At 36.1% G+C, this 14,890-nt stretch overlaps 2 protein-coding genes across 14 annotated transcripts in view; one reads left to right on the forward strand and one right to left on the reverse strand.

Moving 5' to 3' along the window:
- Ap4s1 (adaptor related protein complex 4 subunit sigma 1) overlaps positions 1 to 3,443 on the forward strand; it is a 73,135-nt gene extending 69,692 nt beyond the window's left edge. The window contains exon 6 of the mRNA XM_071607824.1: positions 2,907 to 3,443. The gene's annotated coding sequence lies outside the window, so the exon portion shown is untranslated. The remainder of the gene's footprint in view (positions 1 to 2,906) is intronic.
- Hectd1 (HECT domain E3 ubiquitin protein ligase 1) overlaps positions 1 to 14,890 on the reverse strand; it is a 98,233-nt gene that overhangs the window by 32,682 nt on the left and 50,661 nt on the right. For all 13 annotated transcript variants that reach the window (XM_027929817.2, XM_071607809.1, XM_071607808.1 and 10 more), the window contains 4 exons: positions 5,278 to 5,412; positions 4,350 to 4,496; positions 3,256 to 3,350; positions 1,327 to 1,432 (listed from right to left, as the gene is read on the reverse strand). In XM_027929817.2, the coding sequence (XP_027785618.1) occupies positions 1,327 to 1,432; positions 3,256 to 3,350; positions 4,350 to 4,496; positions 5,278 to 5,412 (483 nt within the window). The remainder of the gene's footprint in view (positions 1 to 1,326; positions 1,433 to 3,255; positions 3,351 to 4,349; positions 4,497 to 5,277; positions 5,413 to 14,890) is intronic.

The following is a 14,890-nucleotide window of genomic DNA, read 5'->3' on the forward strand; positions in this document are numbered from 1 at the left end:
ATGTAATACAAGATGTTCATGTTCATATGACTATATAATGGGTTAAATTTCCAGTCTCTGGGACTATTCATCAGCTCATTCACTTACCAAGTCTAAGAAGGATGGATAAAACAGTCTCCTTGTTCCTATTACTCTGTCTAAACAAAACACAAAGTAGCCCTCTATGTCTTTTTAAACACTATAGTCAGGTACAACAAGTATAGTATAATTTGCTGGATAAGCCTTTTAGTGTTGGAGTCTAGTATAGGCAAGTTTTGTTTGCTTTGAGTAGGCACTGCTTTGACATATATAAATCCTTAGTCACTTATTAACAGTTACACTTAATACCCAATGTAGTAGTATTAGGAGGTGGGTCCTTTGGAAGGTGATTATGTCATGAGGGTAGAGCTCTAAGAAATGAGATTAGCACCCTTAATAAAAAGAGTTCCCAGCCAGTTGTGTTAGCATTATGTCTGTACTCCCAGTAACTAGGGAGGCTGAGGTAGGAGGATAAAAAGTTCATGGCCAACCTCAGCAATTTAATAAGACCATGTCTTAAAATAAACAGGGCTGGGTGGGGTGCAGATCAGTGGTAAAAGCATCCTGAGGTTTAATCCCCAACATGGCAAATTAAAATAAAAAGTAAGACAAAATTAGTGGCACATATCTGTGACCCCAGAGACTGGTAAAGGTTGAGGAAGGAGGATCACAAATTCTACACCAGCCTGGGCAACTCAATGAGATCCTAAATAAATAAAAGTGCTGGGTTATAGCTTAATAGTAGTGTGCCCCTGGACTCAATCCCCACTACCACAAAAATAAATGAATAAATAAAATAAAAGAAGGGCAAGGAAACTTGTTCATCCCTTTTTGCATATGAAGACTTACCTAGGTCTTCACCAGATACCAAATATGATAGTGCCTTACTCTAGGACTTACCAGCACCCAGAATTGTCAGCATTAAGTTTCTGTTGTTTGTAAATTACTACTCTAAGGTATTTTTGTTATACCAGCTCAAATGGAATAAAACAGGATGCAACACATAATTCTAGAATAAGAACTTTTAAAATCTGCTTTTTCCACTGATAAACTACCTATCCCTACTTACAACTGATCAATCAAGTATATTACTTACAATATTAAATTCCACATTAATTCAATCAAATTTAAAATGCCAGTATATTGAGTCATCAAAAAGAATAATCAAATGGCATTTGAATTAAAACCTTAAAGATGAAGCAGAATTGTTCTTACTTTATACAATATGGAAGTTTTTCTAAAAAAAGAAAGCATATTGCTCTTCCCAAATACATTCATCTATATTAGCAACAACATTTTCGTGGTTACCTGGAGGTTATATGTGGATCCTGGTGTGTCGTACAAATGGAGAGGTAGACGTTCAATTGATTCTAACACAGCTATTAACTTTCGAATTAATGCAACTGCTGGTCGACTATGAAGAGAAAAATAATTGTTAAGAGCTTTGATGTAAAGGCATGAAAATGTTCATGCAGAAACTACAATAATCTATAATAGTAGGTCCTCTGCTTTCTTCATGGGTACAAAAAGAAGTATAATTTCTATAAAACAACAACAAAGTTTTATGTTTCTTCATTTTTGTTTTCTTTCTTTTTCTTTTTTGACAGTACTGGGGATTGAACCCAGGGTGCTTTACCACAGAGCTACATCTCTAGCCCTTTTATTTTTTATTTTGAGACAGTCTCATTAAATTTCTGAGTCTGACCTCAAACTTTCAATCCTTCTGCCTTAGCCTTCCAAATAGCTGAGGTTACAGGATGTGCCAACACACCCAGCAAAAGAATTTGTTTTCTTTTTTTGGTACCAGAGAATGAATCCAGAGGTACTTAACCACTGAGCCACATCTCCAGCCCTTTTTTATATTTCATTTTGAGATAGAGTCTCACTAAATTGCTGAGGCGGCCTTTAAACTTGTGATCCTCCTGACTCAGTCTCTTGAGCTGCTGGGATTACAGGCATTTACCACCATGCCTGGCAAATTTTTTCTTTTACCTTGTTTTTGGTATTGGTAATTGAAATCAGGGATGCTTGACAACTGAGCCACATCCCAGTTCCTTTTTATTTTGAAACAGAGTCTCACTAAGTTGCTTAGGGCCATCCTAAATTACTAAGGCTGTTTTTGATTTTACAATCCTCCTGCCTCAGCCACTAGAGTTGCTGGTATTATAGGCATGCACCACAGTGCCCACCAAGAAGTTTTAAAAATGAAAATATTTGGTGTTAAGGGTATCATAACATACACTTTATCAAGGTATAATTTGGCATAACATTTCTGGAAAATTTGGATCAAGAAACTTTTAAAACCACCCATAAGATTTAATACAATAATACCACTTCAGCAATTTATGTGAAAAGATGCTTTAATCAAGACTAGTATATTGCTGGGTACAGTGGCGCATACCTGTAATCCCAGTGACTCAGGAGGCTGAGACAGGAGGATCGCAAGTTCAAAGCCAACCTCAGCAAAAGCGAGGCACTAGGCAACTCAGTGAGACCCTGTCTCTAAATAAAATACAAAATAGGGCTGGGGATGTGGCTCAGTGGTCAAGTGCCCCTGAGTTCAATCCCTGGTACCTCTCCCCACCAAAAAGATAATAAAAAATAAATAAAAAACAATAAAGTTGTAAAAGAAAGTTATACTTAAAAGATTAGCATGTTTTAATATTTGCAATAGTTTAAATAACAGTATTTCAATAAATTATCATCCATGAAGTTATAATATGTACTGATCAAAAATATATTTTTAAGTCAATTTTAAACTAGCTGAACTTCATTTAATAAATTCAATCACATTCAAAAGCACACAAAATAGTAATAATGTACCTCATCAACTCATAATCCAGCTTCAGCAACGTGCTACTAATAGCAAATCTGTTTCTCTCCACCAGGGCAAAGGACCAAACCCAACATCTGGCCAGTATGAGACAAGCCACTGAACTAAATCCTCAACTGCTGCCTATCTACACCGCAACCAGTTCTCTCCTTCCCATATATTTTGAAGAAATGACCGAGATCATATCATTTCACCTGAATATTTTTGAGTATGTATCCCTACAAAAAAAATACTTAAAAAATATTATTACCATACCTTAAAAAAATTATCATCTAGTAACATCAAATAAATAGCCAGAGATCAAATTTCAACTCCCACTACTGAGCTACGTTTCCAGCCCCTAAATAAGCTTTCTTGCACATTATCTAGATCATTGAGTTAAACCCCCAGCTCATGGATTTTACCTCTCGTCATCTTCATTTTCACTAAAGGCTGTTTTGAAAACATTTATTCTTTCTACCAGTTGACTACAATCTTGTTTCATATCCAAATCCATGCTCTAAAGAAAAACAAAGGACAAAGAACAACAAAAAAACTTACTAAAATTTATCAAAAACTCATGGAAACATGAATATTACTATATTAAAAATTCTCAATACAATTTGAATGAAATCATTAATCATTTAATCTTTCAAAAAAAATTCTTTCCACTGTATAGCTAGCAGCCATGGATAATAGATTTTTTTTTCAATGTTATAAGGTAGTCAACAATTTCACTACTAAATCAATGTTTCCCAAAGTATGCAAAGTATTATCAAATTTTACATGAATCAAAATTTTCCATTTTTACAGTATTATTTAATGAGTGTTAGAAGAAAACTGGTACTTCAAAACCATTTCGTAGATATTACTAAATGATGTAACACTGTATAATCACTGTAAGTTCAATAAATTGAAACACAGAGCAAACAGAAAAATTTATGAAGGGACTATAAGACTCACTGAAGTAACAATGAAATTGTTTAAAGTGTATTATCACATACATATAACACAAGAAATTAAAATGGCCAGTAGAAATGAAATAGGAAGAAATCTTTTCTTTCATTAAAATAAAGTGGAAAAATTACCACAACAAAGAAATGTTCGAGGTAAACTATGTAGTTATGTAAGGTTATTAATAAATACTTATCAAATATTCACATAAACTTCCTAAACTTTCATTGTTCATACCTAAACCTTATTTTATTTTACATAATTTGTGAGGCAATCAAAATAGTGATTAATGTTAAATCTTAGACTCAATGGTTCATTCAAAAAATCCTGAACAAACTGGAGAACTTAGAAATCAAAATTGACTCAATAATTTGATGCAATTGGCTTAAAGTGATAATACACTTGAAGAAACTAGAAATATTGAAGAAATTATAAATATTTACTCAGTTTTTAAATCTAATAGAAAAACAACATAAAATCACTCTACCAGAAGTATAGTTACAAAAATTTTTAGACTATAAAAACTATACTATATTTTATACTTTGGTTCACTAAATAAACTTACATTGTTTAAAACAGTAAGAAGTGCTTGTACTAAACCACTGCTACACATTTCATATGGTGAAATTGTGTTTTCATCCTTCAAGAGTACAATTAGGTTTTCTAAAGCTGTCTTCATTAAATCTCGCCAAGTGTTCTCACCTTCAATACACTAAAAGAAAAACAAAATTTGGTGAGCACCTCCCCCAAAATTTTTTTTAAAAAATAATTTATCATAGTTCAGGGATATAGCTCAGTGGTAGAGCCCTTGCTTAGCATATTAAAAACCCTGGGTTCATCCTCAACTCCAACCACCCTACACATAAAAAATGATAATAATAATTCATCAGAACACCAATTATCATGAAAATAAATTAGATATTAAATAAGATTAAAAGTTCAATTATTAAAGCAAATTATGACTATCACAGGTCAATGTAGCCTTTTTAATAAAGGGCCCACTGTAAATAAATTATTGAACATGCCATTGTAAGACCCAAGCATTCACAGAAAACATGAAAACAAATGAACATTGCTATGTCAATAAACTTTGTGGACAATGACTGGTTTCCATGTGTCATGAAATATTTTTCTTCTTTTGATTCTTCAATAATTTTAAAATAGAACAAACATTCTTCTTTTTTTTTTTTTTAATTTTTGTAGTTGTAGATAGATTGAATGCCTTTATTTGTTTATTTTTATGTAGGGCTGAGGATCAAACCCAGTGTCTCACACATGTTACGCAAGTGCTCTGCCACTGAGCCACAACCCCAGCCCCAGAAAAACCATTCTTAATTCACAAAACCATAAAGAAAAATCAGGTGGCAGGCCAGGTTTAGCTAGAGGATCATAATTTATTGACCCTTACTCAACACCCAACATGAAGGATAGTGGCAGGAAAAAAATTAAGATAAAATTCACTGTGTATAATAAAAATCAAGAGGATGACATACTTGTCTATTCGTATGAAGCTCCCAAGATGATTCTAATTGAGTTGCTATGTTTCTGAGTGTTACCACTACTCCACGAGGCATGCTTTCAACAGCTTTAAAGTGGTCGTCATATAAATCTCGAGCCATAGTTCGTACCTACAAAAATAAAGCAAATGTGAATTTTAATTGCAATTAGCAATTCTGCAACTCTTTCTTTTCACATGTATGTATAAAACTTTGAGATTTTAACAAAATTTGGGAGCTAGGGTGTAACTAAAGTGGTAGAGTGCTTCCTTTGCATGAGCAAGGCCCTGGGTTTGAATCAATAGCACAACAAAAAACAAAACAACAATTAAAGAAAACAAACCAAAAAAAAAAAAAAAAAACAAAGAAAGAAAGATGCCAGACACAGAGGAGCACGCCTGTAATCCCTGGAGCTCAGGAGCCTGAGACAGGGGAATCTTGAATTCAAAGCCAACCTCAGCAACAGTAAAGTACTAATAAGCAACTCAATGAGACCCTGTCTCTAAATAAAATGTAAAATAGGGCTGGTGATCTGGCTCAGTAGTCAAGTGCCCTTCCTCAGTTCAATCCCCAGTACCCAAAAAAGAAAGAAAGAAAGGTTTCTTTTTCTTTTGGTGGGGGGAGGGGCAGTAACTGGGGTTTGAACCCAAGGCCACATTATCACTAAGCTACATTCCCAGCCCTTTTTAATTTACATTTTGAGACAGGGTCTCCCTAAGTTGTTTAGGGCCTCACTAAATTTTTTGCTGAAGCTGGATTCAAACTTGTGATCCTCTTGTTTCAGCCTCCCAAACCACTAGGATCACAGGCATGCACTAATGTGTCCAGCTAGAAATACAGTTTTTGTGCCATAATGACTTCCAAAAACATTACCTCTTCTATTCATATATGTCAAGTATTCCAATGGTTATAAAGCAACTTTAGTAAATTTTAAATATTAACTAAAATAACTCATATTTTAACATTTTGGTTATTTAAACTTTCCAGTTATATGCCAAATGAGTACTTATTAAAATAAATTTACATAATTTGTAAAAATTTAACTTTGCTCTTTTATTTAAATAATTAAAGTAACTTATGGGGAACCAATTAGAAAATACAAATAAGGCCAGGTATAGTGGCACACACTGTTAATCCCAGAGGTTCAGGAGGCTAAGACAAGAGAATCACAAGTTCAAAGCCAGCCTCAGCAACTTTGCAAGACCTTGTCTCAAAATAAAAAGAATTGGGAATGTTGCTCAGTGGTTAAGCATTCCTGGTAACCAAAACAACAAACCAAGCATAAATAAGCCCTGAAAAAGGGAAAATTAAACTCCATCAACCAAAGTTGACCCTTTCAACATTAAGGTACTTACCTTAAGTTTTTTAAAATTATTCACACATAATATATACTTGGCACTCATAAATTTATATATTTCATCATGAGAAAAAAAATGTTACTGTCAATTTGAGCACTAATCATCTGTTATTTAAGTCAAAATAAAGTTATTTGAGAACAATCCATATGTCCTAAATTTAAATTTGACAAAACTGAGTAAATGACACTATTTACAAATATATGCTCAAATAATGTAAATTTATGGTTTAGGTGATTACATTTTAATCACAAACTAACTCAATATATCTCTAATGCAACACAAAAGATAAAGAACCTCTTCCTAAAGTACATAATACCTTTCTACTATGTATGTCCTTCAGAATTTATAGATAGCAACTTCTGGTTATTGGACAACTTCAAAGAAACTATTCCTTTATAAAAGAGCATTAATATGTAAACCTGGGGACTGGAATTGTAGCGCAGTGGTAGAGTGCTTGCCTAGCATGTGTGAGGCACTGGGTTCAATTCTCAACACAGCATATAAATAAGCAAAATAAAGGTCCATTGACCTTTAATTTTAGTTAAAATTTAAAAAAAAATAAGTAAACTTGAGGTTAAAACTAACAGCTAAAATAGTATATTTTGAAACTCACTAATACATAAAAGAACAGCCAACCAACTGGTCACTGACTTACTTCTCATTTCAATTCAAATCAAGAAAGTATAGGACAGAAGATACATGGCTCATTGATAGTACGCTTGCCTAGAAAGCACAAGATCCTGGGTTTGATCTCCAGCACACACAAAAAAAGAATCAATAATCCTCAACACAAAGGTTAAACATCACTATTCCTAAAATCCAAAATCTGAAATTTTGAGCACCAATATGATGTCATAAGCAGAAAATTACACACCATAAAACTTTATTTCACATATAAAATTATTTTAAAATACTGTATAAAATTACCTTCAGGCAATGTACATCAAATACAAATCAGGTTAGTGGGGGATTTTTGGTAGTATTGGGAAAGTGCAAATTTTGTTTACACATGGGTATCATCCTCAAGATATCTCATGAATATGAGAATGTTCCAAATCCCAAAAAAATCCAAAATCTGAAGCACTTCTGGTTTCAAGCACTTCAAATAAGAGCTACTCAATCTATACTAACCCCTGAGATAAGTGTCAGTTTTAAAAAGTTTTATCATTGTTCAAGGATTCATATTTACAAATTTGATTATTCAATAAATGTGTAGTCTCAAATCAAAGTTTCTAATGTTTTCATGATCATTTATGGACATGCATTATTTAGCAAAAATTTGAGTTGCCCAATATGCATGTTCCCAACTCAGTTCAAACAAGGTGATATACTGATTTCAGCTCTCATACTGTAAATAAATATCCTTTTCAGTCTATTCAGTGTCTTCTTTTTCACATTTGCGCTTTTTTCTTTGTAATTTCACTGTTTTATATGCCCGCTCAAAACATAGTGCAGAAGTACTGTCTAGTTGTTAACACTGTGATGAATCTTTTTTTAAAAATATTTAATTTTTAGTTTTAAGTAGACATAATATCTTTATTTTTATATGGTGCTGAGAATCAAACCCAGTGACTCACTCACTCATTGTAGGTGAGCGTGCTACCACTTGAGCCACATCCCCAGCCCTGTGATGAATCTTACAGAATAAAAACTGTGCTACTAAAAAAAAAAAAAAAAAGTTTTATTCTGGTATGATGATACTGTTGGCCAATTCAATGTTGTTAACAAATCAACCATACACATTAAATCATTAAATAAGTTATCTTTAAACATAAAAAAACATAAAACAAGGTTACATATGCATCACTTGATAAAGCCTCTGTGAATAATAACAACTATACTTACTTCAAATTCCTTTTAATATCTAAGACCATCTTAAATAGTATTAAATTTCTTTCTCAAATGTCTTCAAAATATTCTAAGTAATCTCTGGCCTTAAACTCAAAAAAAAAAAAAAAAAAAAAACCAACACAGGAGCAACCCCAAAATTACATAACTATAAAGGGCAAACATATACTCATAAGAAAAAAAAAACAAAACTGAAGCTGTTCTTCCCAAAGTCTAGCATCAGAAAATAGCCTCAGGATATAATCCAACACAGTCACAAAAGGAATTAAAGACATGAGCTCCTCCTGTGGCCCTCTATGTAAAAAGTACTCCAAATCAAATGCATTAATCACAAGTACTCTCCAATAATGAGAATAGTTATAAGCATTCTTTGCATATATACTTAAACACTATTTTATATTACCATTATAAGGTAAAATAAACATTTGTAACTTGAAAATGTTTAATCTATGGGATTATGTTAATTATACTTTTAAAAAATAAAAAATGCAGAGCAACTAATATAATAAAGATGGAATTTTGCTAGCCATTTAAAAGAACAATGCATATCTGATGAATAGAATTTAAAAATACTATGATTCTGAACTCAATAATGCAAATGGAGAGTATTCCCTATATCTTGCCCCCCCACCAGTACTAGGATCAGGGCCTTGCACATGGCTAGGCAAGCACTCTACTGAATTTACACCCTCTGCCCTGATATCTTTTTAATATAGTGATTTTATTTAAGATAGCCAATAAACTGAGCACCAAAATTATCTGAATTTAGAGCCAAGCAGTAAAGTTGCATTATCAAGAAGTACAAAATCAGATTATAAACTATAATGATCATTTTTAATCCCACTGTGTCACTAAAAATATTATCATCATTAATAATCTCAGTATGAGTTTAAAGGGGTTGGTTGTGGATGTAGTTCACTGATAGAGCACTTGCCCAGCATACAAAAAGCCTTGTATTTCAATGCAATATTACTCAGCCATAAAGAAGAATGAAATTATGGCATTTGCCAGTAAATGGATACAACTGGAGACTATCATGCTAAGTGAAATAAACCAATCCCAAAAAAACAAAGGCCAAATGTTCTCTCTGATATGTAGATGCTGATTCACAATAGGCATGGTGGGGGTGGGAGAGTGGAAGTTCACTGAAATGGAATGGGGGTGGGGTGGGGATGGGAATGGGAAAGATAGTAGGTTCCTATGTTCATACATGACCAGTTAACTCCACATCATGTACAACCATAAGAATGGAAAGTTATACTCCATTTATGTATGATATATCAAAATACATTCTACTGTCATGTGTAACTAAAAAGAATAAAAAAATTTTTTAAATAAAAAACATTCAGAAAGCGGCGGAGGAGAGACAACTTCATCAATACCAGCGGCGACAGAAACAGTTGGTCTCCTGGTAGGGAGGGTGAGGCACAGACACCCGAGTCTCTCTCGATTTGTCCTCGAGCCAGAGGGGAGGAGCTGGGCCGCCGCCCACACCCGGAGCAGGCCCAGCGGCTCGCCGGCGTGGTGATCGCGTGACCCCAATTGGAGAGGGGGCTGAGCGGAGCCGCCACCCGCGCCCGCAAGGTGGGCAGACCCGTGACCCAGTGGTACACGGGCGTGGTAGGAGGGGCAGGGCAGAGCCGCCGCCCGAGCCTGCAAGGTAACCAGACCTGCGACAGACTAGCGGGTCAGGCCCAGTGGCCTGCCAGCGTGGTACACACGTCACCCCAACTGGAGGAGGGGCAGAGCAGAGCCTTCGCCCGCGCCCGGATGAGGCCCTGCCGGTGTGGTGGTCACGTGACCCCAACTGGAGTGGGGGCGGAGCGGAACCGCCACCCGTGCCCGCAGGGTGAGCAGACCTGCGACCAACCTGCAGATCAGGCCCAGCGGTCCGCAGGCGGGGTAGGAGGGGCAGGGCAGAGCTGCCGCCCGCGCCTGCAAGGTAGGCAGACCTGCGACAGACCGGCGGATCAGGCCCAGGAGCCTGCCGGCATGGTACACACGTCACCCCAATTGGAGTAGGGGCAGAGCAGAGTCGCCGCCCGTGCCAGGAACAGGCCCAGCGACCTGCCGGCGGGGTAGTCACGACACCCCAATTGGAGTAGGGACAGAGCAGAGCCGCCGCCCGCGCCTTCAGGATAGGCAGACCTGCAACCGACCGGCGGATCAGGCCTGGTGGCCTGCCAGCGTGGTACACTCGTCACCCCAATTGGAGTAGGGGCAGAACAGAGCCGCCGCCCGCACCCGGAACAGGCCCAGTGACCTGCTGGCGTGGTAGTCACGACACCCCAATTGGAGTAAGGAGAGAGCAGAGCCGCCGCCCGTGCCTGCAAGGTAGGCAGACCAAGCCCGACCCTGCAATATAAATATATAGGGAAAAAAACATTTAAAAACACAACAGTTTCACCAAGCAGAAAGAAACGCAAGCAGTATGAAAAGACAAGGAAAGAAAGGACCACAAGCAATGCAGGTCAACTCAACTTTAGAAGAGGTAACAGCTGCAGCAGATGGAATGTCAGATAAAGAATTCAGGATATACATGCTTCAGATGATCTGGAGTATCAAGGAAGACATTAGACAGCAAAATCAGACAATGAAAGATCACTTCGACAATGAATTACACAAACAAATCCAGGAAGCAAAGGATCAACTATACAGGGAGATAGAGGTTATAAAAAACAAACAAACAGAAATCCTAGAAATGCAGGAAGCAATAAACCAACTTAAAAACTCAATGGAGAATACTACCAGCAGAGTAGAACACGTAGAAGATAGAACATCAGACAATGAAAACAAAGTATTTCAACTTGAAAAGAACATAGACAGCTCAGCAAGACTGTTAAGAAACCATGAGCAGAACATCCAAGAAATATGGGATAACATTAAGAGACCAAACTTAAGAGTCATTGGGATACAGGAAGGTACAGAACTCCAAACCAAAGGAATGAGCAATCTATTCAATGAAATAATACGAGAAAACTTCCCAGACTTGAAGAATGAGACAGAATCCCAAATCCTAGAAGCCTACAGGACGCCGAACGTGCAAAATCATAAGAGATCCACACCTAGACACATTATAATGAAGATGCCCAACATACAGAATAAGGAGAGAATTTTAAAAGCTACAAGAGAAAGGAAGCAGATTACATTTAGGGGTAAGCCAATCAGGATAACAGCTGATCTTTCAACACAGACTCTGAAAGCTAGAAGATCCTGGAATAACATACTTCAAACACTGAAAGAAAATGGGTTCCAACCAAGAATTGTGTATCCAGCAAAATTAAGCTTCAGGATGGAAGATGAAATTAAAACCTTCCACGATAAACAGAAGTTTAAAGAATTAGCAGCTAGAAAACCATCTCTTCAAAACATCCTCGGCAAAACATTACAGGAAGAGGAAATGGAAAATAACAATGAAAACCAACAGTGGGAGGTAGGACAGTAAAGGGGGGGGGGGAATAATCAAAGAGGAAAACAAACCATGTTTAGTAACAGAAATAAACAAATATGTCTGGAAGAACAACCCATATCTCAATAATAACCCTAAATGTTAATGGCTTAAACTCACCAATTAAGAGACACAGGCTAGTAGAATGGATCACAAAACAAGACCCAACAACATGCTGCCTACAGGAGACGCATTTGATAGGAAAAGACATACATAGGCTGAAGGTGAAAGGTTGGGAAAAATCATATCACTCATATGGACTTCGGAAACAAGCAGGAGTGTCCATACTCATATCAAATAAAATAGATTTCAAGCCAAAGTTAATCAAAAGGGATAAAGAGGGACACTACATACTGCTTAAGGGAACCATACACCAACAAGACATAACAATCATAAATATATATGCCCCAAACAATGGTGCAGCTATGTTCATCAAACAAACTCTTCTCAAGTTCAAGAGTCTAATAGACCACCATACAATAATCATGGGAGACTTCAACACACCTCTCTCGCCACTGGACAGATCTTCCAAACAAAAGTTGAATAAGGAAACTATAGAACTCAATAACCTAGACTTAATTGACATATATAGAATATACCACCCAACATCAAGCAGTTACACTTTTTTCTCAGCAGCACATGGATCCTTCTCAAAAATAGATCATATATTATATCACAGGGCAACTCTTAGACAATATAAAGGAGTAGAGATAATACCATGCATCTTATCTGATCATAATGGAATGAAACTGAAAATCAACAATAAAAGAAGGAAGGAAAAAGCATACATCACTTGGAGAATGAACAATAGGTTACTGAATGATCAATGGGTTATAGAAGACATCAAGGAGGAAATTAAAAAATTCTTAGAGATAAATGAAAACACAGACACAACGTATCGGAATCTATGGGACACATTGAAAGCAGTTCTAAGAGGAAAATTCATTGCTTGGAGTTCATTCCTTAAAAAAAGAAAAAAACCAACAAATAAATGATCTCATACTTCATCTCAAAATCCTAGAAAAAGAAGAGCAAAACAACAGCAAAAGAAGTAGAAGGCAAGAAATAATTAAAATCAGAGCTGAAATTAATGAAATCAAAACAAAAGAAACAATTGAAAAAATTGACAAAACTAAAAGTTGGTTCTTTGAAAAAATAAACAAAATCGACAGACCCTTAGCCATGCTAGCAAAGAGAAGAAGAGAGAGAACTCAAATTACTAGCATACGGGATGAAAAAGGCAATATCACAACAGACACTTCAGAAATACAGAAGATAATCAAAAATTATTTTGAATCCTTATAGTCCAATAAATTAGAAGATAGTGAAGGCATCGATAAATTTCTTAAGTTATATGATCTGCCCAGATTGAGTCAAGAGGATATAGACAACCTAAACAGACCAATATCAATTGAGGAAATAGAAGAAACCATCAAAAGACTACCAACTAAGAAAAGCCCAGGACCGGATGGGTATACAGCAGAGTTTTACAAAACCTTTAAAGAGGAACTAATACCAATACTTTTCAAGCTACTTCAGGAAATAGAAAAAGAGGGAGAACTTCCAAATTCATTCTATGAGGCCAACATCACCCTGATACCTAAACCAGACAAAGACACTTCAAAGAAAGAAAACTACAGACCAGTATCTCTAATGAACCTAGATGCAAAAATCCTCAATAAAATTCTGGCGAATCGGATACAAAACCATATCAAAAAAATTGTGCACCATGATCAAGTAGGATTCATCCCTGGGATGCAAGGCTGATTCAATATACGGAAATCAATAAATGTTATTCACCACATCAATAGACTTAAAAATAAGAACCATATGATCATCTCGATAGATGCGGAAAAAGCATTCGACAAAGTACAGCATCCCTTTATGTTCAAAACTCTAGAAAAACTAGGGATAACAGGAACATACCTCAATATTGTAAAGGCAATTTATGCTAAGCCTCAGGCTAGCATCATTCTGAATGGAGAAAAATTGAAGGCATTCCCTCTAAAATCTGGAACAAGACAGGGATGCCCTCTCTCTCCACTTCTGTTCAACATAGTTCTCGAAACACTGGCCAGAGCAATTAGACAGACGAAAGAAATTAAAGGCATCAAAATAGGAAAAGAAGAACTTAAATTATCACTATTTGCAGTTGACATGATTCTATACCTAGCAGACCCAAAAGGGTCTACAAAGAAACTATTAGAGCTAATAAATGAATTCAGCAAAGTGGCAGGATATAAAATCAACACACATAAATCAAAGGCATTCCTGTATATCAGCGACAAATCCTCTGAAATGGAAATGAGGACAACCACTCCATTCACAATATTTTCAAAAAAAATAAAATACTTGGGAATCAACCTAACAAAAGAGGTGAAAGACTTATACAATGAAAACTACAGAACCCTAAAGAGAGAAATAGAAGATCTTAGAAGATGGAAAAATATACCCTGTTCATGGATAGGCAGAACTAACATCATCAAAATGGCGATATTACCAAAAGTTCTCTATAGGTTAATGCAATGCCAATCAAAATCCCAACGGCACTTCTTGTAGAAATAGAGAAAGCAATCATGAAATTCATATGGAAAAATAAAAGACCCAGAATAGCAAAAACAATGCTAAGCAGGAAGTGTGAATCAGGCGGTATAGCGATACCAGACTTCAAACTATACTACAGAGCAATAGTAACAAAAACAGCATGGTACTGGTACCAAAACAGGCGGGTGGACCAATGGTACAGAATAGAGGACACAGAAACCAATCCACAAAACTACAACTATTTTATATTTGATAAAGGGGCTAAAAGCATGCAATGGAGGAAGGATAGCATCTTCAACAAATGGTGCTGGGAAAACTGGAAATCCATATGCAACAAAATGAAACTGAATCCCTTTCTCTCGCCATGCACAAAAGTTAATTCAAAATGGATCAAGGAGCTTGATATCAAATC

This window comes from Marmota flaviventris, chromosome 2, assembly GCF_047511675.1.
Source record: "Marmota flaviventris isolate mMarFla1 chromosome 2, mMarFla1.hap1, whole genome shotgun sequence".
NCBI lineage: Eukaryota > Metazoa > Chordata > Mammalia > Rodentia > Sciuridae > Marmota > Marmota flaviventris.